Source organism: Oryctolagus cuniculus, chromosome 6 (assembly GCF_051225735.1).
Source record: "Oryctolagus cuniculus isolate XC-2025 breed Fujian yellow rabbit chromosome 6, ASM5122573v1, whole genome shotgun sequence".
Lineage (NCBI taxonomy): Eukaryota > Metazoa > Chordata > Mammalia > Lagomorpha > Leporidae > Oryctolagus > Oryctolagus cuniculus.
Window position 1 is genome coordinate 28,438,612 of NC_142872.1, and position 24,040 is coordinate 28,462,651.

The 24,040-nt window shown below is 47.7% G+C and overlaps 1 protein-coding gene and 1 long non-coding RNA gene across 5 annotated transcripts in view; one reads left to right on the forward strand and one right to left on the reverse strand.

Moving 5' to 3' along the window:
* DNAJC18 (DnaJ heat shock protein family (Hsp40) member C18) overlaps positions 1–23,049 on the reverse strand; it is a 28,040-nt gene extending 4,991 nt beyond the window's left edge. The window contains exons 1-7 of one of the 2 annotated variants that reach the window (XM_002710248.6): positions 22,911–23,049; positions 20,595–20,781; positions 19,125–19,270; positions 12,839–13,024; positions 8,921–9,030; positions 8,046–8,155; positions 2,833–3,005 (exon numbers count right to left, since the gene is read on the reverse strand). In XM_002710248.6, the coding sequence (XP_002710294.3) occupies positions 2,833–3,005; positions 8,046–8,155; positions 8,921–9,030; positions 12,839–13,024; positions 19,125–19,270; positions 20,595–20,781; positions 22,911–22,950 (952 nt within the window). In that variant the 5' untranslated portion in view covers positions 22,951–23,049. Of the gene's footprint in view, positions 1–2,832; positions 3,099–8,045; positions 8,156–8,920; positions 9,031–12,838; positions 13,025–19,124; positions 19,271–20,594; positions 20,782–22,910 lie in introns of both variants that reach the window. The other variant, XM_070076192.2, reaches the window with a different exon arrangement.
* The window catches only part of LOC103347886 (uncharacterized), a 57,403-nt gene continuing 56,344 nt past the window's right edge, over positions 22,982–24,040 (forward strand). For 2 of the 3 annotated variants that reach the window (XR_016236195.1, XR_011389756.2), the window contains exon 1: positions 22,982–23,109. This is a non-coding gene — a long non-coding RNA (uncharacterized LOC103347886). Of the gene's footprint in view, positions 23,252–24,040 lie in introns of all 3 variants that reach the window. The other variant, XR_011389750.2, reaches the window with a different exon arrangement.

Genomic DNA, 24,040 nt, shown 5'->3' on the forward strand with positions numbered 1-24,040 from the left:
CACAGGGTCAGCTCCAAGAATATGCTACCTTTGACACATCCTGTTAATATTCAGTAACCGCTAGGTAACTAACAAAATTTTGGGGAGGGGCAGGATCAAGAGGACACCTTTTCTTCTTGGCAGAATGTTCCCCTTGCCCTGAATGCCAGCATAACGAGCGGGCAGAATATGGAGGCTTCAAGGTAAACTACGATTGCCAAGGGAAACAAGTCCCAGCGCCTCTCCGCAGAACGCTCTGTACAAAAGCCCAGATCAGAATCCCAACAGCGGGGAGACCCCAACAGACCCCAACTCCCCTCCTGATCCAGCTCCGTGACAAGGTGCTGCATGCGGTCCAGGGCAGAGCCACACTAAGCCTGGCCTCCCTCAGCAATCAGGTGTAGACCATGCCAGACACTGTGAGTTCCACACATCCTGTCTCCTATAATCCACACAACCACTCCAGGAGGAAGTCAATTCCAGCCCCATCCCAAAGCCTAAGCTTCTACCCACTCAGTTACACTGCTCGAGGGCATACAAAGAAGTGCGCATCAACCGGTAAGGGCCAGGATCTCAGGGCAGCGCAGCCCGCTCAGGCCAGGAAGTAGTTGCTGCCTGTTAACTTTTGTCCGGCCCAGCCTAGGGGCCTGGCTGCTTTCCTGGCATCAGGGTTATTACCTAGATGCAGCTAAGAAGAGGTAAACAGGGCAATTAGTGTTCACAGCAAAGGGTTACTCATAAAAATTCACTCAGATTAAGCATTCTAAGAGTAAAGAAATAAAAGATTTTAAAAAGACAATGTCTAACTTTGATAAAAAGTTTCCATCTGGTATTTTGCCAAGAGTGAACTTTGTTCTCAAGCGGTTTATTTTTACAACTTTCAAGTGCTAAATTTAACCTTGTTGGCGGCACTTGCTGCTGGAGTTGGAGAGCAGAGGCTGCTTGTTCTCAGATGGCATCTGGGCTGTGGAGGCTCCACACCGCCACTGGACTAAGATGCCAGAAATAGACTTTTTAAGGGGTGTGTGCAGATAACCCCTCTTTGGAACTTGTGGGTTTGCAAATCATGCTGACTCACTGGATTTTCATTAGTACCTGCAGGGCCAGCTGGGAAGCCAGGCCTGAAGCTTAGATGCCACCTTTGGTGCAGTCCTTATTGCAGGCTCTACAGTTCCAGCTTTACTGCCAGACAAGGATGTGGGCTGGGGGCACGTGTATGTGTCTGAAGAATGTGACATGCAGATTTGCATCAGTTCTTGCAGAAGCAACAAATTCAAAACCCTCCCAGGGCCCAGGGCATTTAGAGACTCTTAGGACAAACCCAATAGTGCCCACCCAGTTTGGATCCATATATATGCTGTCTTTTTGGCTTAAGTCTTTGATCTTGCTCCAGAATTCTCTCCTGACTCTTGAACCTTGTCAAACTTAGTTAACAATGGGGGAGGGTCCATCCTGACCCCCCCCCCTTTTTTTTTTACTTAAAGGAGAAAATTCCCTCCTCCTGTTTAGTTCCCCCTTGTATCCCAGCGTCAGCCTACCAACCCCTAATGCACCATGGGATGCCACCGGGCTCTGCCCTACAGGAATTGGAGGCAGGAACAAGGTCCCCACGGGTTAAGGTTAGAGCACTAGCTCTGCTCTGTTATTCAAAGGCCTCAGCATTTCATTGTTTTCCAGGCCTGGAAATGTCTAAATACATTTGTTGAGCACCTGTTCTGAAACAAGGACTGTGCCAGGGGCCTGGAACACAGTAAGACATGGTCTTGTCCTCAAGGAGGCCTCAGCCCCACAGGGGAGACTGGCATGCACCTGCCACGGGTACTGTGGGATCAGGACTATATAAGCAAAACGAACAAAGTGCTTTAAGAGTGCAGGGGCACAGGGACAGGAGGGATTAGCCTGGGGGTGGGGTCAGGAGTATTCGAATGGTCAGTGAAGGCTTAGCAGCACTGTGACCACAGAGCTAATTTTATCAGACACTGGGAGATGTTAAGTGATACCCAGTAAGAAGCTTTAAAAGATGAGCTGGAGTTTATTTTTTAAAAGTTAAACAAATCCATGTCTGACAAGATGCAGTTACTAACAGTGTGTGTGTGTGTGTGTGTGTGTGTGTGTGTGTGTATGTATGTAATTCAAGGGAGATACAAAGTGAAGCTGCTGGCTGAGAGCCAGGGCCTTCCCTGCTGCCAGCACTCCCTAGAGACAACTGGAGCTGTAAGCCAAGTGGCAAACACTGTCACCCCACTGTCTCCATAGAGGGAACAGAGTGGAAGGCCTGCTCACCCCTGCTGAAGGAGCCCTGGAGGTCACTTTGTTGTGTGTGTTCACAGTCAGCTGGAGGTGAGGGCGGGGGGCACCCGATTCAATGCCAGTGATTTCTAAACATTTGGTTTGACTAGAAAACCCTAGGCTGGCGCAATGAGATTTCCCTCTAGGGAATGTGGAACTTGGAAACGGGACCAAACCGGATAGCTCTGAGAAGTCCCAGGGGAAACCTGGGTGTTGAAAGGGGACCCTAAGTGGTGGGGCTGGGGAGTCGAGGAGAGCAACAAGGGGGGCAGCAGCCCCAGGATGCCATGGTGAAACCTGAGTCTGAGGAAGCACAGAGGGGCAGGTGAGCAGAGGCCGACACCAAAGGAAGACAGCTGCCGAGCCCGGCCAAAGTTCCCAGGGCTTCCACACCCCGTCACCTGTATCCTATCAATAAAATCCCCACCTTGTTTATCCTGACTGGGCCTCTGCCCCCTCTCTGTTCACATAAACTGAAACCTGGAGAGGGAGGGATCAGGAGGCTGCCGCTGCCTCGGCCAGGAATCATGGCCTCCAGCAAAAGCCCTCTTGACAGCATCTTACTTTGTTGTTTCTCCTTCCAGCAGCTCGTCTGGATGTAATCAATGTAATCTTTCTCTATCGCCTTCTCCAGGTCGCGCAGAGAAGCTCCTCTGTAGGCCTTGTCGAAGTTTTTATCCACAAAGTAAGGCACATGCAGGTTCTGGGTCTCTCTAGAAATAGTGTGGCCCAGGTTCCTGAAACAGGGAGCAGGAGACTCAGGGGAGCTTGTGATGTTTGGCAGTGTCACCTTTAGTACGGCCTCGCAGAAATCATTATCGCAATCGCCTCTGCATAAGACAGATGTGCATGTCATTTTCTAGTACACCTAAACATTTGTTATCTACCTAACAAAGTAGTAAGTATAATATCATCATTATCAATATTATATAAGCATGTTCATACTGTGAATTAGCTTCACCATATATAGTTTATGCTTTTAGAGGACTAACCTCTCATGCATTTTTTTTTTTTTTTAAGTTTATTCATTTGAAAGGCAGAGCAACAGAGTGAGAAAGAGAGGAAAAGAAAGATCCATCCTCTGGCTCACTCTCCAAATGCCTGCAATATCCAGGGCCGAGCCAGGAGCCTGGAACTCCATTACAGGTCTCGCACATGGGTAGCAGGAACCCGGGGACTTGAGCCTGCTGCCTCCTAGGATGCACTGGCAGAAAGCTGGATAAGAAGTGGAGTAGGTCCTGGCACTTCGGCAGAGCAGGTTAAGTCACGCCTGCAGCAGCAGCATCCCGAATGGATGTCGGTTGGAGTCCCAGCTGCTCCACTTCCAATCCAGCTCTCTGCTAACACTCCTGGAAAAGCAGCAGAAGATGGCCTAAGTTCTTGGACCCCTAAACCCAAATGGGAGACCCTGAGAAGTTCCTGGCTCCTGAACTTCTGGCCCAGCCCCAGTCGTTGGTGGCTATTTGGGGAGTGAACCAGTGGATGGAAGATCTCACTCTGTCTCTTTTTATCTCTGTCTGTAACTCTGCCTTTTAAATATATGAATAAAATGAATCTTAAAAAAAAAAAGTGGAATAACCAGGACTTAAACCAGGCACTATGACATACAGTGTGGGAATCCCAAGCAGTTGCTAAACTTACTGTACAACAAAACCTACTCCTTATACTGATTTTTATGCTAAAAGTGGAATTCTGAATATTCAAAAAAATAATTATTGGGGCCAGCATTGTGGCGTAGTGGCACAGTGGACTAAGCTCCCACCTGCGGCACCAGCATCCCATATGGGCACTGTTTCTAGTCCCATTTGCTCCTCTTCCAATCCAGCTCTCTGCCATGGCCAGGGAAATCATTAGAAGATGGCCCAAGTCCTTGGGCCCCTGCACTGGTGTGGGAGACTGGGAAGAAACTCCTGGCTCCTGGCTTCGGATTGGCCCAGCTCCAGCTGTTGCGGATGTTTGGGGAGTGAACCAGCGGATAGAAGACCTTTCTCTCTGTCTTTCCCTCTCTCTATCTGTAACTCTACCTCTTAAGTAAGTACATACAATATTTTTAAAAAGATTAAAAAATAATAATTGGTATGTTATATAGGACTTCACATGGTATCTGACAAAGTAGACTATTTGTAAATGTTGGTTGAATGTACTGATTAATGTTACAGTAAACTATTTGCAAAACCAAATATCTTATACCAATCTAGAATCAATTTTTAGGATATATAAAAAGTACTTCAGGGGTAGGTGTTTGGCCTAGCAGTTAAGATGCTGCTTAGAACCTGTATCTCATATTGGAGTGCCTAGGTTTGATTCCCTGGCTCCAGGTCCGGATTCCAGCTTCCTGGGAAGGCAACAATGATGGCTCAAGTGTTTAGGTTCCTGCCATCCTCATGGGATTTAGGAAAATACTGAGTTCCTGGCTCACAACTTTGTGCCCCTCTCCTATCCATTGCAGGTATTTGGGCAGTGAACCAGTAGATGGGAGCTCTCTGCCTCTCAAACTAAAAAATAATAATAATTTTTTATTTTACTTTATTTTTAAAAATTTATTTATTTATTTGAAAGGCAGAGTTAGAGAGAGAAAGATTCCACCTTTGGGTTCATTCCTTAAATGGTGGCAATAGCCAGGACTGGGCCAATTCAGAGGCAGGCATCAGGAGCCTCATCTGGGTCTCCCACATGGGTGCAGGGGCCCAAGCATTTGGGTCATCCTCCTCTGCTTTCCCAGGCACATCAGCAGGGAATGCCACAGCACCAATCATTTTTTTTTGAAGATTTATTTTCTTATTTGAAAGAGTTACAAAGAGAGAGGAGGAGAGGCAGAGAGAGAGAGAGAGAGAGAGAGAGAGAGGTGTCTTCCATCCCCCAGTTCACTCCCTAATTGGCTGCAATGGCTGGAGCTGTGCCAATCCAAAGCCAGCAGACAGGAGCTTCTGGGTCTCCCATGTGTGTGCAGTGGCCCAAGTGCTTGGGCCATCATCTACTGCTTTCCCAGGCCACAGCAGAGAGCTGGATCGGAAGTGGAGCAGCCAGGACTTGAATTGGTGCCCATATGCAATGCCAGCACTACAGGCAGCGGCTTTACCTGCTATGCCCCAGCGCCAGCCCCTATCCCAATAATGTTTTCGAAAGCACTTCAGAGGCCGGCGCTGCGGCTCACTAGGCTAATCCTCCGCCTTGCGGCGCCAGCACACCGGGTTCTAGTCCCGGTCGGGGCTCCGGATTCTGTCCCGGTTGCCCCTCTTCCAGGCCAGCTCTCTGCTGTGGCCCGGGAAGGCAGTGGAGGATGGCCCAGGTGCTTGGGCCCTGCACCCCATGGGAGACCAGGATAAGTACCTGGCTCCTGCCATCGGATCAGCGCAGTGCGCCAGCCGCAGCGCGCCAGCTGCGGCAGCCATTGGAGGGTGAACCAATGGCAAAGGAAGACCTTTCTCTCTGTCTCTCTTTCTCACTGCCCACTCTGCCTGTCAAAAAAAAAAAAAAAAAAAAAAAAAAGGCACTTCAGGGGCAGGCATTGTGGTGTAGTAGGTTAAGTTCCCCTTGGGAGACCTGCATCCCATATTGGAGTGTCTGGGATTGAGTTCTGCCTGCACTTCCAATCCAGCTTCCTGCTAATGCACACCCTGGGAGGCAGCAGATGATTGCTGAAGTGCTTGGATCCCTGCTACCTATGTAGAAGACCTGCAATGAATTCCTAGCTGCTGGTTTTGGCGTGGCCCAGCCCTGGCTTTTATGGGGCGTTTGGGGAATGAACCAGTGGACAAAGATCTCTCTTTCTTTTTGTTGCTCTGTCAAATAAACAAAAATAAATGAACTTTTAAAAAATTTTACAGTGCTTCATACTTTGCTACTAAGTGAGCTGCAAAGACTCAGACAAAAGATTTCAGTGATACTTCAGGGCTAATTCTCTGTAGATCTAATACATCCAATGGTACCTGGTACTTAGAAACATTCAGAAGTATAAGTTGACTAAATTCTAATAATAAGAAAGTAGAGAAGGGAGCTCAAATTCAAGTTAAAACAATGTGATGAGGGGCCAGCGCTGTGGCGTAGCAGGTAAAGCTGCTGCCTGCAGTGCCGGCCTCCAATATGGGCACACCGGTTTGAGACCCAGCTGCACCACTTCTGATCTAGCTCTCTGCTGTGGCTTGGGAAAGCAGTGGAAGATGACCCAAGACCTTGGGCCCCTGCACCTACATGGGAAACCTGGAAGAAGCTCCAGGCTCCTGGCTTCAGATTGGCCCAGCTATGCCTTTTGCGGCCATTCCATCAGCAAACGGAAGACACCCCCCCCACTTCTGCCTCTCTAACTCTGCCTTCCAAAATAAATAAATAAATAAATCTTAAAACAAACAAACAAAAAAACAAACAAAAACAAAAAAGCAATGTGATGACAGGGTGCCAAATCTAGGCTGATTTTATTCAGACTGGAAAAATTCCATCTTAAAGGAGTTATATTTGGCCTTTTCCCAATCTTCTTTATAATTTATCTACTTAGGGATCTTGCCAAATATCTTAGAGCTCAGGCTGTGACTGCTCCCATCTCACTCTGGGAAGGAGTTAGCAGAGAAGATCCTGACTAGCCCCACTGGCCTAACAAGAAATGAAGTTGGAGTACCATGGGAATCTGGGAAACAGTGGGAATCAGGCCAGAGCATCCTGTGGCCATAACCTCTCTGAGGGGCGGGTATTGAGGTGCAGTGGGTTCAAAGCCTGCATCCCATATCCGAGGGCCTGGTTCTAGTCATGAGTCTTGAGTACTCCGCTTCCTATCCATCTTCCTGCTAATGCATATTCTGGGAGGCAACAGATGGTGACTAAGATACTTGGTTATCCCTGCCACCCACATGGGAGACCAACCCAGCACTGGGAGTGAACTAGCAGATGGATGATCTGTCTCTCTGCTTTTCAAATAAAATGAAAATTGAAGATAATAATCTCTCTCTGAACCTCAGCTTTGCTCTAGGAAAAGGAAGAGAGCAATAGCCTCTGTCCATAGACAGAATTGCCCCCAGAAACTCCACTTTTTAAAGATTTCTGTCCACTAAACTATAATAATGAGTAACACCTCATACTCATTATCAGTAAAGAGGAATCCAGTGATTCTCTACCCTCAGTGTGGACCCAGAACTACCCCCAGAGCTTCTGATTCGGGCTATGGAGTGGGTCTGGAGTCTGCATTTATAACCTGCTGCCACTGATGGGATGATGCTGGCCTGGGGACCAAAATTTGAGAACTGGATTAACTGAAACAATTAATTGAATAAATTTTTATAAAATTCCTATCAGACTTTATAATTTGCATGCAATAACAAGCATTATAAAGAAGTTTATTTTTAGCAAAAGTAAAGAAATGTGAAACTACGGTCTAACAAAAGCAATTTTTAAAATTGGAAATAATACTGGATCCCAGTTACTTTGCTCCCAGACCCATAGAAGCCTGTAATCCTATCACAAGTTCAACAGGCTCTTTTCCTTCCAACTCTACCATGGTGTTAAGGATTTAGTCTGAGCTTCAAGTACTCTACTGCTCCTTCAGAAACCAGTTACTGCTATTCTGCAGCTGACCAAACGATGGCACTGTAGAACAAAACAATCCACCCACTAGACACAAGAGGCTAACCACACTCCCCACTCACTCACCTGTTCCTTTAAACATAAAATCAGTGTTTTCTACAGTGAAAGGTGAAGCAAAATGATAGGAATGTATCACATCAACAAAACCTTCAAGCAATTTACCCTCCAGATTGTTATTAAGAAAGATTTATAAGTATCTGACTTACGACTTATAGAATAGACTGTATGGGGGGTTCGCAGCCAGCAGCTGAGTAACAACAGATATGATCACAATCACAAGGACAGGAAGTAACTGAATAAAAGCAGAATATGTAGTCTGAAAGAGAAAACAATATTTGGTGTCGGTTTTCTGGGAAGGCTGTACTTTCTGCCGAGAAACACTAACAACCCTTATTTAACCTGAGGGGAGGCTGAAGGCAGCCCCCCACAACCCCCCTGACAATCAGCACCCAGTAATCCTTCTGCGGCCTCCTTTGAGAAGACCAATGAAGCAGACAGCCCTAGGAGAATGGGTGCAGGCTCTAGAGCCATGCTGGTTATCAGACAACTCTGTGGCCTTGGCTGCAGCTGACTGGGTTTGGGAGACATCTGACTCCAGGAGACATAGTCACACTCTCCCTCATAGGAATTTCAGGCTGAGAGTCATCTACCTTCCCCACAAGGCTGCCACTGGAAGAAGGGACACACACCCTCAGGCACCGTGGACAGACCTGGGCCTGGGCAGAGCTGTGGGAGCCTGTCAGGAGTCCAACCAGGCTTCTTCCCCTTGATTCCTTACTTTAAGCCCTCTTTAGTTCTGGATATTATGAAGAGGGTTCCTATATTCTGCTCAAGAAAACCTTGATCAAGACAGCTCCTCAGGGGAACTGATATCCAAGGAAGCCTCCAAAGAATGGGTAGGGGTGGGTCCCACTGTGGCCCACTGGGGCCGATTATCCAGCTCTTGTTACCATTGCCTCTGCTTTCCTCAAGCACATTTTAGCAACATTTCTTATTTTAACTTCTGAAACTTGACTGTGCATCGAAAGGGCAGGCTCTGTATAACTGTGGGAGAGGCTGCTGTCCTCTCCTCCCTCAGCACCTGAGGTTTTTCTTCTTCTTCTTCCTTCTGTGTCTGTGTCCTTTCACGTCGGTGCCGCCTGCGATAATAGTGAGTGTCATCTGTCACATTTGAAAACATATGAATATTTCCTGAAAAAGAAAGAAAACCAATTGCTTAAGAAATGTTAAACACTCTTTCCTTGCCTTTTTCTTTTCTTGAAAAACGATCTATTTATTTGTTTGAGAGGCAGAGTTACAGAGAGGCAGAGGCAAAGAGAGAAGGGCCTTCCATCTGCTGGTTCACTCCCCAGGTGGCAGGAATGGTTGGAGCTGGGCCGATTCGAGGCCAGGAACCAGGAGCTTCATCCGATCTTCCATGCAGGTGTGGGGGCCCAAGCACTTGGGTCTTCTCCCACTGCTTTCCCAGGCCATAGCACAGAGTTAGATCAGAAGTGGAGCAGCTGGGACTCGAACGGGCACCCATATGGGCTGCTGACACTGCAGGCAATGGCTTTACCTGCTATGCCACAGTGCTGGCCCCTTTCCTTGCCTTTTTCAAGGTTCTTACCCCAACTAGGTTCTTTAAGAATTCAGTATTGCCCGAATTTACCAAGTAGAAAAATAAGACAGACAGCACTTTTCACCCACATGAGAGACCCAGATGGAGTTCTGGCTTCTAGCCTCAGCCTGGGCCAGACCTGGGTGATGTGGTTATTTGGGGGACTGAAACAGCAGATAGAAGATCTTTATTTCTCTCATCCCTGCCTTTCAAAAAAATAAATAAATAAATTTTAAGGAAAAAAAGAATTTGGAATCAGTTGAATGAGTTTGAGACAAGTCGGAAAAATGGGGCTGATAATATGTACTTCACAGGTTTGCTGTGAGAATTTGATTTTTAAATGCTTTATAAATAAATATTAAAATGGCTATTTATTTTATTTTTTATTTGACAGAGTTATAGACAGTGAGAGAGAGACAGAGAGAAAGGTCTTCCTTCTGTTGGTTCACCCCCCAAATGGCTGCTATGGCCAGAGCTATGCTGATGCGAAGCCAAGAGCCAGGTGCTTCTTCCTGGTCTCCCATGCGGGTGCAGGGGCCCAAGCACTTGGGCCATCCTCCACTGCCCTCCCGGGCCACAGCAGAGAGCTGGACTAGAAGAGGAGCAACTGGGACTAGAACTTGGTGCCCATATGGGATGCTGGTGTTGCAGGCGGAGGATTAACCAAGTGAGCCATGGCACTGGCCCCAAAATGCCTATTATTATCATTGTTGCAAAATAGCTTTTATAAAGATAAAAGAGGGGCCAGCGCTGTGGTGTAGTGGGTAAAGCTGCTGCCTGCAGTGTTGGCCTCCCATATGGGTGCTGGTTCGAGACCCAGCTACTTCACTTCCAATCCAGCTCTCTGCTATGGCCTGGGAAAACAGTAGAAGATGGCCCAGGTCCTCGGACCCCTGTACCCGCGTGGGAGACTCAGAAGAGGCTCCTGGCTCCTGGCTTCAGATCAGCATAGCTGCAGCCGCTGCTGCCAATTGGGGAGTGAACCAGCGGATGGAAGACCTCTCTCTCTCTCTCTCTCTCTCTCTCTCTCTCTCTCTGCTTCTTCTTCTCTCTGTGTGTAACTCTAACTTTAAAGTGAATAAATAAAAAATAAATAAATAAAGATAAAAGAGAGTACCCACCAGAGAGTTGGAAGCTGGGATAGTTTAATGCCCAGGAAGTAAACTGTATTTTGTGAGTTGCTATTGAAGATACCAGTGACATAATCTGGTATTGGGCACAGAGGCACACATTAGCATGCCAGATCAGATTCATGGCCCACTCTCTCTTCTAGTGTTTCAGAGTTCTCCCACCCACTGGTTGCAAAGAATCATTTAAATGAAGTCAGGTTAAGCTTCTGCTTGGATGCCTGCATCCCACATCAGAGTGCCTGGGATCAAGTCCCGCCTCTGCTTCCGATTCTGCTTCCTGCTAAAGCATCCTGGGAGTGCTCAATTACTTGTGTAACTACCACCCATGTGAAATGGATGAAGCTCTGGGCTCCTGGCTTCAGCCTAGCCTAGCCCAGGCTGTTGTAGGCATTTGGGGAGTAAATCAGTGGATGGAAGATCTCTCTCCCTCTCTCTCTCTCAAATAAAATAAAATAATAAATAATAAGTCAGCAGAGCTAAATATATTTCTGGTCTCCCATATGGGTGGCAGGGGCCCAAGTACTTGGGCCATCGTCCACTGCTTTCCCAGGTGCGTTAGCAAGGAACTGTATTGGAAGCAGAGCAGCCAGGACTTGAACTGGTATTCTGGTATGGGATTCTGGCATTGCAGGTGGCAGCTTATCTCACCATGCCACAACACTGACCCCTGATTCCAAATTCTTGCAGTTTCCATCCTACTATTGTCCCTCTATTCAGATCTTCAAACAGGAGCTTGCTGAGCCATAAACAATTTGTTTTCAAATAAAGATTTATTTTTTTGAAGATTTTATTTGTTTATTTATTTGGGAGGTAGAGTTACAGACAGTAAGAAGGAGAAACAGAGAGAAAGGTCTTCCATCTGCTAGTTCACTCCCCAAATGGCGACATCGACCTGAGCTGGGCCTATCCGAAGCCAGGAGTCAGGAGACTCTTCCAGGTCTCCCACACAGGTGCAGGGTCTCAAGCACTTGGGCCATCCTCCACTGCCTTCCCAGGCCACAGCAGAGAGCTGGATCAGAAGAGGAGCAGCCAGGGCTACAACTGGAGCCCCCATGGAATGCTGGTACTGCAGGTGGAGGACTAACCCACTATGCCATAGCACCATCCCCCTATTTATTTATTTATTTGAAAGGCAGAGTAGCCAGAATTTCAATATGAGCTAAGGGCATTCCAAGCAGTGACTTAACCTGCTATACCACAACACCCACCCCAATAAGTAATTTTTTTTAAAGATTTTGTTTTTTTAAATTTACTTGAAAGGCAGAATTACAGAGAAAGAGGGAGAACTGGAAAGAGAGATCTTCCATCCACTAGTTCACTCCATAAATGGCTGTGATAGCCAGACTGAAGCCAGGAGCCAAGAGCTCCATCTGGGTCTCCCACATGGGTGCAGGGGCTCAAGGACTTGGACCATTGTCCACTGCTTTCCTAGGTACACTAGAAGGGAGCTGGATTGGAAGTGGAACAGCCGGGACTCAAACTGGCACCCATATGGAATGCTGGCATTGCAGGTGGCAACTTACTTAACTTGCTACACTCCAGTGTTAGTCCCCTAATAAATATTTTTAAGAATCAATATTTTGGGGCCAGCATTGTGGTACAGCAAGTTAAGATGTTGCCTATGGCCAGTGCCACGGCTCACTAGGCTAAGCCTCCGTCTGTGGCGCTGGCACCCCGGGTTCTAGTCCCGGTCAGGGTGCCGGATTTATCCCAGTTGCCTCTCTTCAAGTCCAGCTCTCTGCTGTGGCCGGGGAAGGCAGTGGAGGATGGCCCAAGTGCTTGGGCCCTGCACCCGCATGGGAGACCAGGAGGAAGCACTTGGCTCCTGGCTTCGGAATGGCAAAGCACGCCAGCCGTAGCAGCCATTTGGGGGGTGAACCAATGGAAGGAAGACCTTCTCTCTCTGTCTCTCTCTCTCACTGTCTAACTCTGCCTGTCAAAAAAAAAAAAAAAAAAAAAAAATGCTGCCTATGATACCAGCATTTCACATGAAGGCCGGTTCAAGTCTCGGCTGCTCCGTTTTCAGTCCAGCTCCTTGCTAATGTACAAAGGAAGGTAGTGGAAGAGGGTCAAAGTCCTTGGGCCCCTGCACCCATGCATGAGACTCAGATGGAGCTCCTGGCTCCTGGCTTCAGCTTGACCCTCAGCCGTCATGGCCGTTTGGGTACTGAACCAGCAAATGGAAGATAATTCTCTCTTCCTCTATAACTGCCTTTCAAATAAAGAATTAAAAAAAAAAAAAATAAAGCAAGTATTTGGGGATACTAACCTGTAGGGAAATGTCCTCCAAAGAAGATGTTGAACAGCTCTTCCGGAGTGATATCAGCTTCAAAGTCCCTGTAATAATTATAAGATCTGGCTCGAGGGGCTGTGAAGGTCACCTGCTCATCTCCGTATTCATCATAGCGAAGTCTCTTGTCAGGATTGCTCAGGACTGCAAAGGCATTTCCTATGGCTGCAACAGCAAGAAGAAACACATGAACATGCAGTCCGTGCTGTGCAGAGGGTAATAACACCAGCAGTGATGAGAAGCCCAGCGATGACTTAGTTGGTACTGGACAACTTCACAGGAGCCCAAGGAGAGGTGCTCAGCCTAGACAACCCCCAAAGTGCTTGCTTTGCTCTCTTTCTCTCTTTCTTTCTCTCCCTCTTTCTCTCTCTCTCTTTCTTTCTCTCTTTCTTTCCTTCCTTTCTTCCTTCCTTCCTTCCTTCCTTCCTTCCTTCCTTCCTTCCTTCCTTCCTTCCTTCCTTCCTTCCCTCTCTCCCTTTTTCTCTATTTCCCTCTTTTTCTCTCTTTCCCTCTTTTTCTCTCTTTCCCTTTTTCTCTCTTTCCCTCTCTCTTTCTCTCTCTCTTTCTCTCTTTCTTTCTCTTTCACAGGTAGAGTCATAGTGAGAGAGAGACAGCCAGAGAGAAAGGTCTTCCTTCTGTTGGTTCACTCCCCAAATGGCCGCTATGGCCAGCACCGCGCTGATCCGAAGCCAGGAGCCAGCTGCTTTCTCCTGGTCTCCCATGCGGGTGCAGGGGCCCAAGCACCTGGGCCATCCTCCATTGCCCTCCTGGGCCACAGCAGAGAGCTGGACTGGAAGAGGAGCAACCGGGACTAGAACCTGGTGACCATATGAGATGCTAGCACCACAGGTGGAGGATTAACCAAGTGAGCCATGGCACTGGCCCGCTTTGCACTTTTCTATGATTTAGTTTGCTAAGCCAGAAACAACAACTCTGTAATCAGGTAACTTAAGAACAACTACTAGAGTGAGAGTTAACTCCCAAGCAACAGTCCTTGAACCATCTCAGGGACCTGGAAGTTAGGACATCCCCTTCTGCAGGTCAGGTTGCCAATCACTGCAAATCCCAGACATGTTAAGTAAATTTCTTCCAAAGAGCCCACACTCTTCTTTCATCAAAAATATGTTCTCAGGGCTAGCATTGTGGCACATTAGGTTAAGCTGCCACTTGTAATCTTTAAAAAAAAAATAAATTTCCAGGGCCAGCACTGTAGCACAGCAGGTAAAGCTGCCACCTGCAGGGCCAGCATCCCATATGGGTGCCAGTTCGAGACCTGGCTGTTCCACTTTCAATCCAACTCTCTGCTAATGGCCTGGGAAAGCACTGGAAGAGCACAAGTTCTCGTGCTCCTCGCTCCAGATCAGCCAGCTCCGGCTGTTGCAGCCATTTGGGGAGTGAACCAGCAGATGTAAGATATCTCTCTCTGCTTCTGCCTCTCTGTAAATAAATAAGTAAGTAAGTAAATTAATTAAAAATAAATAAAATTTTCTAGATCTATCAATTTTTTTTACTTTTTAAAAAAATACTTATTTATTTGAGAGGCAGAGTTACAGAGAGGGAGAGGCAGCGAGAGAGGTCTTCCATGAGCTGGTTCACTCCCCAAATGGCCACAACAGCCAGAGCCAGAATGATCCAGAGCCAGGAGCCAGGAGCTTCTTCTGGGTCTCCCACGTGGGTGCAGGGGCCCAAGCACTTGGGCCATCTTCCACCACTTTCCCAGGCCATCAGCAGGGAGTTGGATCAGCAGTGGAGCAGCTGAGTCTCAAACCGGTGCCCATATGGGATGCTTGCACTGCAGGTGGATGCTTAACCTATTATACCACAGCACTGGCCCCCATTTTTTTTTAATATGTATTTATTTGAAAGAGTTACAGGGAGGGAGAGGGAGAGGGAGAGGGAGAGGGAGAGGGAGAGGGAGAGGGAGAGGGAGAGGGAGAGGGAGAGGGAGAGGGAGAGGGAGAGGGAGAGGGAGAGGGAGAGGGATATCTTCAGTCTGCTGGTTCACTCCCCAGATAGCCACAACAGCCAGGGTTGGGCCAGGCCAAAGCCAGGAGACCAGAACTTCTTCCTGGTCTCCCATGTGGGAGGCAGGGGTTCAAGCACTTGAGCCACATTCTGCTACTTTTCCCAGGCACATTAGCTGGATTGGAAGTGGAGCTGCTGGGACTTGAAGCAGCACCCATATGGGATTCTGGAGTTTCAGGTTGTAGCTTAACCCACTATGCCACAACACTGGCCCCTTGTTTTCTTTTTGAAAAATATGAAACCCACAGAAAAATTGATAAAAGTAGTAAAACATATAAACTATTAGTAGTAAAACATATAAACTATTTGCCATATTGTTACCCCCACCTCTCTCTCTCTCTCTCTCTATATATATATATATATACATATGTACATTTATATGTAAAATTTTCCTTTACTGAATATTTGAAAGTGGGCTTGCAGATATTATGACCTTTACCCGTAAATACTTCAGTATACATTTCCAAAGACATTCTCCTTCATGATCACAATTGTCATACCATTATCATAACTATCAGGAATCATTATCAGGGCCGGTGTTATGGCATAATGGGTTAAGCTGCCACCTGTGACACTGGCATCCCATATGGGTGCCATTTCAATTCCCGACTGCTCTGCTTCTGATCCAGTTCCCTGCTAATGTGCCTGGAAAAGAATCAGAGGATGGTCCAAGTGCTTGGGTCCCTGTACCCACATGGGAAATCTAGAAGCTCTGGGTTCCTGGCTTCTCAGCCATTGTGGCCATTTGGGGGACGAATCAGCAGATGGAATGTCTTCCTCTCTCTCTCTGTAACCCTGCCTTTCAAATAAATCTTTTTTTTTTTTTTTTTTTTTTTTTTTTTTTTTTTTTGACAGGCAGAGTGGACAGTGAGAGAGACAGAGAGAGAAAGGTCTTCCCTTGCCGTTGGTTCACCCTCCAATGGCCGCCGCTGCAGCCGGCGCACCGCGCTGATCCGATGGCAGGAGCCAGGATCCAGGTGCTTCTCCTGGTCTCCCATGGGGTGCAGGGCCCAAGCACCTGGGCCATCCTCCACTGCACTCCCTGGCCATAGCAGAGAGCTGGCCTGGAAGAGGGGCAACCGGGACAGAATCCGGCGCCCCGACCGGGACTAGAACCCGGTGTGCCGGCGCCGCAAGGTGGAGGATTAGCCTATTGAGCCACGGCGCCGGCCTCAAATAAATCTTTAACAAAAAAGAATCATTATCATGTAATATATCCATGAAAAATCCAAATATTGCATTTGGTTTTATGTCTTTTTTTTTTTAAAGATTTATTCAAAAGAGTTACAGAGAGGCAGAGGCAGAGAGAGAGAGAGAAAGGTCTTCTATCCTCTGGTTGACTCCCCAGATAGCCACAAGGGCCAGAGTTGTGCCTATCCAAAGCCAGGAGCCAGGAGCTTCTTCTGGGTCTTCCACATGGGTACAGGGACCCAAGAACTTGGGCCATCTTCTACTGCTTTCCCAGGCCATAGCAGAGAGCTGGATTGGAAGTGGAGCAGCCAGGACTCGAACTGGTACCCATATGGGATGCTGGCACTGCAGGCGGCAGCTTTACCCGCTATACCACAGCACCAGCCCTGGTTTTATGTCTCTTGATTGTCTTTTAATCTAGAGCAGTTTTACCTTTTTTGTTTTTGATTACATGAAATTCTTTGAAGACTAGGTTAGTACTCTTGTAGAATGTCATACATTCTGATTGTTTCCTCATTATTAGATCCACACCAAACATTTTGTTCAGAATACTATATAGGTGGTATACCATTTAGTGTTAGATTGGATCACTTGTTTAAAGTGGTGACAATCAGTTCTCTATTACAGAGACATCTTCTCCTTCATAAATAAGTATTCAGTGGGACAATACTTTGAAATCATGTAACAACTTGTCACTCCATGGTTCCAGCATCAATTGATGATCCTTGACTGAATCAATGTCTTTCCTGTGAGTGAAGCTCTTAAGATTTCTAATCATGTATTTGGTCCAAAATATTTTTCAAGAGTATATTTTGTGAAAGTATCATGGCTATCAATGGAAAAAAGATTTGATCAGTAACTGTATTAACATATTTTGTAACACCTTTTTCATATGAACTTTTTTCTTAAGATTTATTTATTTATCTGAAAGCAGAGTTACAGAGAGAGAGAGAGAGAAGAACAGAAAGAGAAAGAGAAAGAGAAAGAGACCTTCCATCCACTGGTCCACTCGCCAAATGGCCATAATGACCAGGGCTGGGCCAGGCTGAAGCTAGGAGCTAGGAACTTCTTCCAGGTCACTCATGTGGATACAAGGGCTCAAGTACTTGAACCATTGTCCACTGCTTTCCCAGACACATTAGCAGGGAGCTGGATTGGAAGTGGAGTGGCTAGGACTTGAACTCGTTCCCCTATAGGATGCTGGTACCATAGGCCATGGCTCAACCCACTGTACCACAGCCTGGGCCCTATATGAACATGTTAAGATAAGGGTTTCAAGAACAAAGAAGTCCATGACCATAGACACTGGGAATGCTGCCTGGGACCTACCTGCAAGCAGTTCCTGTGGGGAGCAACTTGGACTAGACTAAGTTACTGGAATTAAGACTTATTCTATGCATCTGCTTTCCCACAATATGGCGCTGGGAGAGGAGGAAACAGCTTCTACGCAGCTGCCTCTTGCCAACTTGAGTGATGACCTCCAGGAGCTGATCCTGCTCCTGATTGGAGGAGAGCAGCGTACTCGGCGTGTGGGCACGAGTTGGGATTGGCGGAAGAGGACTATAAAGGAGGAGAGAGACAACATGCACCAGGAACATCTATCTGAAGGAACACCTGTGCAGCCCCCAAGAGAGCTGGCCGGCGGTGTGCCGCTCCCCCGCGGAAGTGGGGAAAGTGGCTAGGGGGAACCGCCCTTCCACGGAGGTGGAAGGGTCGGTAGCCAACCCGGGAAGGACCAGCAGCAAACCCGGGGAGGGCCGAGCAGACAAAAGAACAGCGCAGGGTCCTGTGTCGTTCCTCCACGAAGACGGGGAGCGACAGTTCCCAGCCCCTAAGTTTTTTTTTTTTTTTCTCCCCAAAGACTTATTTTATATATTTGAAAGGCAGTGTTACAGTTTGAGAGGGAGAGACACAGAAAGATTTTCCATCTGCTGGTTCACTCCCCAAATGGCTACAATGGTCAGCGCTGGGCCAAGCCAATGCTAAGAACCTAGAATTCCACCCAGGTCTCCCACACAGATGGCAGGGGCCCAAGCACTTGGGCCATCTTCTGCTGTCTTCCCTGGTGCACTAGCAGGGAGCTAGACTGGAAGTGCAGCAGCCAGGACCAAAACAGTACTTGCATGGGAAAGCTCATATGGGATGGCGGTGATTCGGGTGGCAGTTTGACCTGCTGCACCACAACGCTGGGCCCTCGCAAGTTGTCTAACTGGAACTGCACATGTTTATTCACTCTAGTGACTGGTCCATAGAAGGTCTTCAGTAAATATCTGCTGAATCAGGAATGAATGGTACTAAAGGTATTACAAAGAAACTCCCAAGAGACATTAAGGAAGTGGATGAAAGCAGAAGGCAGCTAGACAGATAATCACTAAGAGACTGGCAGGGAGGAGAACACATAAAGGAGAACCCCTTTATGGCCTTAGGAAACAGACACAAAATGGCAATGAAGGTAAAGAAGGAAGATCCTGCCCCTCTAAAAGCCAGAGGCAAAGCAAGGGCTTTGAAGGTCAAGAAGGCAGCGCTGAGAGGTGTCCATGGCTACATATGAAAAAGAGGATCTGAACAGCACCCATGGGCCCAAGACGCTGCTGCTCTGGAGGCAGCCCAAGTATCCTCAGAAGAGTGCCTCCAGGGGAAACAAGCTTGACCACCATGCCATCATAAGGTTTCCACTGACCAACGAGTCTGCCATGAAGAAGACAGAAAACAATAACACACTGTGTTCATGGTGACCGTCAAGGCCAACAAGCTCCAGCTCAAACAGGCAGTGAAGAAACTCAGTGACTCAGAAGTGGCCAAGGTCAATGCCCCGATCAGGCCTGACGGACAGAAGAAAGCGTAAGTTTGTCCTGATTATGATGCTTTGGATGTTGCCAACAAAATTGGGATCCTCTAAACTGAGTTCAGCTGGCTAATTCTGAATGTATGTTTTTTCACCATTAAAAAAAAAAAAAAAAACAGATACAGGGAAGGCTAAAAGCAGTTTGCTGTCAGCAGTCACCACAGGGGCAGCATGAAGCACCAGTGCATCAGTTTAGGGTCAGACCTTTGAAGGCATCTGTTGCCCCGGGAGCACAGTTCTTGTCAGGGTGAAATTTCAGTGCAAGTTTTCGGTAAGCTTTCTTAAGCTCTTCATCACTGGCATTTCGAGGAACTCCCAGAATTTCGTAGTAATTTCTGCATTTTTTGATCCTAAAAAAAATTCAGAAACATGTATGTCTACAAAGGCTCCTATTGTATAATTACTGCAAAAGAATACATCAAATCTCTCTCTAACGGGAGACCCAAAACAAACCTGCAAGTTAGCGAAAAAGTCAATGAAGCATTCAAGTTCATTATCCTTTTCCCATCCAGAGCTTAATGCCTGGATGGGAAAGTACTTTTACATCTAGTTTATTCTTCCTGTATCCCTGCGAGTGACTAGAACAAGTGTGCTAATTCTTACTTCAAGGTTCAGGCTAAGATCCTGAGAGAAGAATCACAGGACAGCAAAGCCAGAAGAAACAGCTGACCACTTCATGTTCTCTCTCTCTTTCCTTGTGGTTATCTTTAAACTGTGGTAGCTTAACTCACTGTACTACAGTGCCAGCTGCTAGTGTCAGGAGTTTATATCTTTCAAGGTACATGTCCATTTCATCTAGGTTGTCTAGTTGGTTGTCACAGGACTGTTCCTGGTATTCTCTTATAATCTATATTATTTTTGTAAGATCAGTAATGATGTCCCCTCTGTCATTCCTGACTTTAGTTATTTGAGTCTTCTCTTTGTGTCCCCTTGTCTAGCTAACAGTTTGTCGATTTTGTTGATATTTTCAAAAATCAACTTATGGTTTTGTTGACTTTATTGTTTTCTATCCTTTATGTCATTTATTTCTACTCTATAGTATTTCCTTTATCCTCCTGATAGAGTTTAGTTTGCTCTTCTGTTTCTAATTTCTCGAGATAGAAGATTAGGTTATTGATATGAGGTTTAATTCGGTTGATATTTTTTATGTGAGCATTTACAGCTGTAAGTTTCCTTCTAAGTAGTGCTTTAGCTGCAGCCTAAACATTTTGCTAAGTTGGATTTTCATTCTGAAATCATTTTCTAACTTTCCTTGAAATGTATCCTGTGACCTATTTGCTTTCTAGGAATCTGTGGCCTAATTTCCACATATTTGTGAATTTCCAAAATTTCTTTCTCTAATAAGAGAACTGATTTCAGAAAACAATGATGTCAACCTTTTAAAATTTATTGAGGCTTGTTTTATGACCAAAGATATGGCTAACCCCAAGAATATGACATGCGTACTTGAGAGAACTGCGTTCTGTTGTCGGACAGAATGCCTCTCGGTGCGTGTTATATTCTTGAGGCAGAGGCAGTGCAGTCAGCTCACACGCCTCCCTGTGAGGTCCTGAAGCTCTTGTGATTCAACAATAATGATACTGACAGCAGCAGCGGCAGGCAGGATTGGCACTGTGCATCCACTCTCTGAGCACTTTACACAAAGTCGCTCCTTTAATTCCACCACACGCTTACCTTTGTACGCCAAGCAGCTGCTCCTCAGTGTAAGTGGAGGTCCCCTCACCCTGGCGGGTCTGATTCCGCTCATTCTCAGACTGCTTTTCCTTCTGCGCCTTCATGCAGTTAGAGCACCCACAGGGATCGTGAGACTCAGGAGCTCTGTCTTCGGGGTACTTGTTTCTTCTAACTGCGTCAATGTACGCTGCAAAGCAGTAGCCTCTCCATTAGGCTTCCCTCGGACCCTGAATATCAACTTCACTACCTGGCTTAACTACTGGGGGCTGTTTGCAGGGAGGAGCAGGTAAGTGTGAGGAACAGGCTAACTTTTAAGCTTCCACACATGCTAGCCATCTGCCTTGAGGAAAGAATACAGGAAGTATGGGAAGTAACCAAGAAAAATGTATAAACACCAGAAACATGAAGTACATTACAATTACAATGATATCCACTATTTCTACAGTAGTCAGCAAATACTCTTTTTTAAAAAAAGATATATTTTACCTATTTGAAAAGCAGAGTTACAGAAAAAGATAGAGGGAAACATAGAGAAAGAGCCAATATTCTTGAATCAGTCTCAAAAGAGGGGTACGAGAGGCATCTGTTGAATACCCTGCCTTTAGTGTAGCCCAGGGGGAAGCCTATTGTAAGGAGTGACACTGAGGCATAAAATACTATTCTTTGTTGTAATGCCTCCCACCCCTAAGATTTAAAGTAGAAAGGCAGGGGCCGGCATTGAGGCAACCTGTATGGGCACTGGTTCATGTCCCAGCTGCTCCAATTCCAATCTAGCTCCTTGCTAATGGCCTGGGAAAGCAATGGAAGATGGCCTCTGCCACCCTCTGCTCAAAGTACTTGGGCCTCTGCCACCCACGTGGGAGACCCAGATGAAGCTCCTTGCTCCTGACTTTGGCCTGGCTCAGCCCTGGCTGATGCAGCCATCTGGGGAGTGAACCAGCAGATGTCTCTCCCTCTCCCTAAGTCTGACTTTTAAATAAATAAGCAAATCTTTAAAAATACAGGCACTGTGGTACAAGAGGTAAGTTGCTGTTTGGGACACCTGCATCCCATATTGGAGTGCCAGGGAATCAAAACCCATCTCTGTTTTTAATCCAGCTTCCTGCTAATGTGCCTGGGAAGCAGCAGTTGATGGCCCAAGTCCATGGGTTCTTGTCACCCTTGTGAGAGACCCAGGTGGAAGTCCCGCTGCTGGCCCAGCCCGAGTTGTTGTGAGCATTTGGGAAGATGGAAGATCTCTCTCTCTCTTTACTTCTCACATTCTCTCTGTCTCTCCCTCTTTCTCTGTTCACTCTGCCTTTCAAATAAATATAGAAATAAAACTTAAAAAATCAAGAAGAGAGGAGTTAAATTAAAAAAAAAAAACCCTAACAATTACAGAACTAGTAGGTACGAAGACACTTCTAGATAGGTCAGGGGGTGAATGGTAAGACCACAAAGAGGGTGCGGTTTAATGGGAGAGGAGTGAACAGATGACAGTGCCTGGGGAATGCAAAAGGGGCCTGGGCATCTAGTCCAAGAGGGCAGAGCACTCAAGTCTTGTCTGAAGGATCTGGACTAGGTTTTACAAACACCTTCCGCTGAGCACCCCTCAGTGACTACCACTTGACACTCTTCCTCCAGGGTGGCCCGGCTAACTCCAAGGCATCATCACGAATGATGGCACACTTTCGCCACAGAGCCTTGCTGGACACGCAGGCTGGGCTGGGTGTCAGTGTGCAGCCCAGGACTTCATGGTCCTGTTTTGTAGCTGGCTGTTCACCCGTCAAACTCTCAGTAGCTCAGGGGTCCACGCCTGTCACATTTCCACTGCAGCATCAGCAGCACAACGCGGGACACATTACAGGTCCGGGGCCAATACTTTCTGCCCACCTGCAGGATGGCAAAGGCCGGCTTATGGGTCCTGATGCTGGCTGGAGGGGCAAGCCAGGACCAAGGGTCAGTTGCTTCTGGAGCCCGCAGCCTGCGGCGGGCCCTCCGGCCACCGGGCGCGGTCTGCCGGGGCTACCGCGGGCCTTGGGCGGGGCAAGGGCCGGGGCGGGGCTGGGGCCGGAGGCAACAAGTCGTCACCGGGTACTCTGGGCTCCCGCCCGGTCCGCAGCCTCAGCCAACCTTCCCCGTTTCCGTATCCCGGTCCCTGCCTGGGCGGTCGTCCAGTCCATCCGGAACGACACCCAGGTTCAGCATCTTCTCCCAGCCTCCATCCTTCGCCTCGGGCCCCGGATCGCAGCCCTTTTGCTCCCTCAGGAGTCCCAACCCTGATCTTTCCCGAGCGCCGCCCTGTCCCACCCTCCGGCCAGGTGTCCCACCCGGTACCTTGTGTCCAGCGCTCCCCGCTGCCCAGAGTGGCCGCCATATCCGTTCCTAGTCAGCAGGTCCGCCGAGCCTCCCCCGAGCCCGAAGCTGAAAGAGAAGGGGGCGCAGAGCGCGGGGCACGCTGGTCAGTGTAGTCCAGCCCATATGGGACTGCAACTCCCGGCAGGCTCTGCGCGCGAGCATTCAGAGACGCTGTGAGGTAACGGGGCTAGGCCCTTCGAGGGGCGACGTGGGGAGTTGCCTTGACGCTGGCTGGCAGCTGCGCGGTTACTGGCTCGTCCTCGTGTGTGGAGTGGGGGTAGTGGCGTCTGCCCTGCCCACCCCTGGGAGCAGCCAAGGAGGTGCGGCTGAGGGGCCTGCCCGCGAGATGGACACGGCAGGGCTGTTGGTCCCCTCAGGGCTGTCCGTTTGAAATGTACGCCAGTGGCTGTTCTGCGCAAAGCCTGTGCTAGGCCCTGGGGAGTCCGAGATGAGTTTTGGAGAATGCCCAACTCGTCTCTGGGGAACTTAAAAGCCAAGAAAAATACGAGAGTGATTTACGGGGTTCGAGCACCGTCCGGAAATGGCTCTCCTCCCTCAGTTCCTCAGCCAGAGAGAGAAGAGGGAAGTTCCTTAGGCCACACTCGAGTCCATCTTTTCCTCAGCCCATTCCTTTCTTCTTAAGGACCGGGCTGTAAAAGGAAATGAGGAACTCTTCCTGTCGTTCCTGGGTTTTCACGGAGTCCAGCAAAGAATAAAAGCGACTCTTCATAGGCGGCAGAGGTCACGGATTGCTTGACATTGTAGTGTTAAGGGTGTGATGGTGGTGGTGTGTTGTGTATGTCATAAGGTCCCGGATAATACCAGCCTATCTGGTAATCAGTACAAGTTGCGCAAGAAGCCAAACACTACCACAGCATCCTGGGGAGCTGCTTTTCCCTGCACCCTAGCCTCTGAATGCAGTTATCAAAGCTGCAGGAGAGAGAAGGATGGAAAATTGAAGTACTGTGTGAAGGATCATCCACGATGACTGGGTAGATTGTATCGTGCCCTAAAACTGAGACAAGGAATTCACCAGAACCCCAGATGAATCCTGGGACACAACATATGCCCAGCTCCTCCAGCCCAGGCAGCTTCACAGAAGGCAAGAT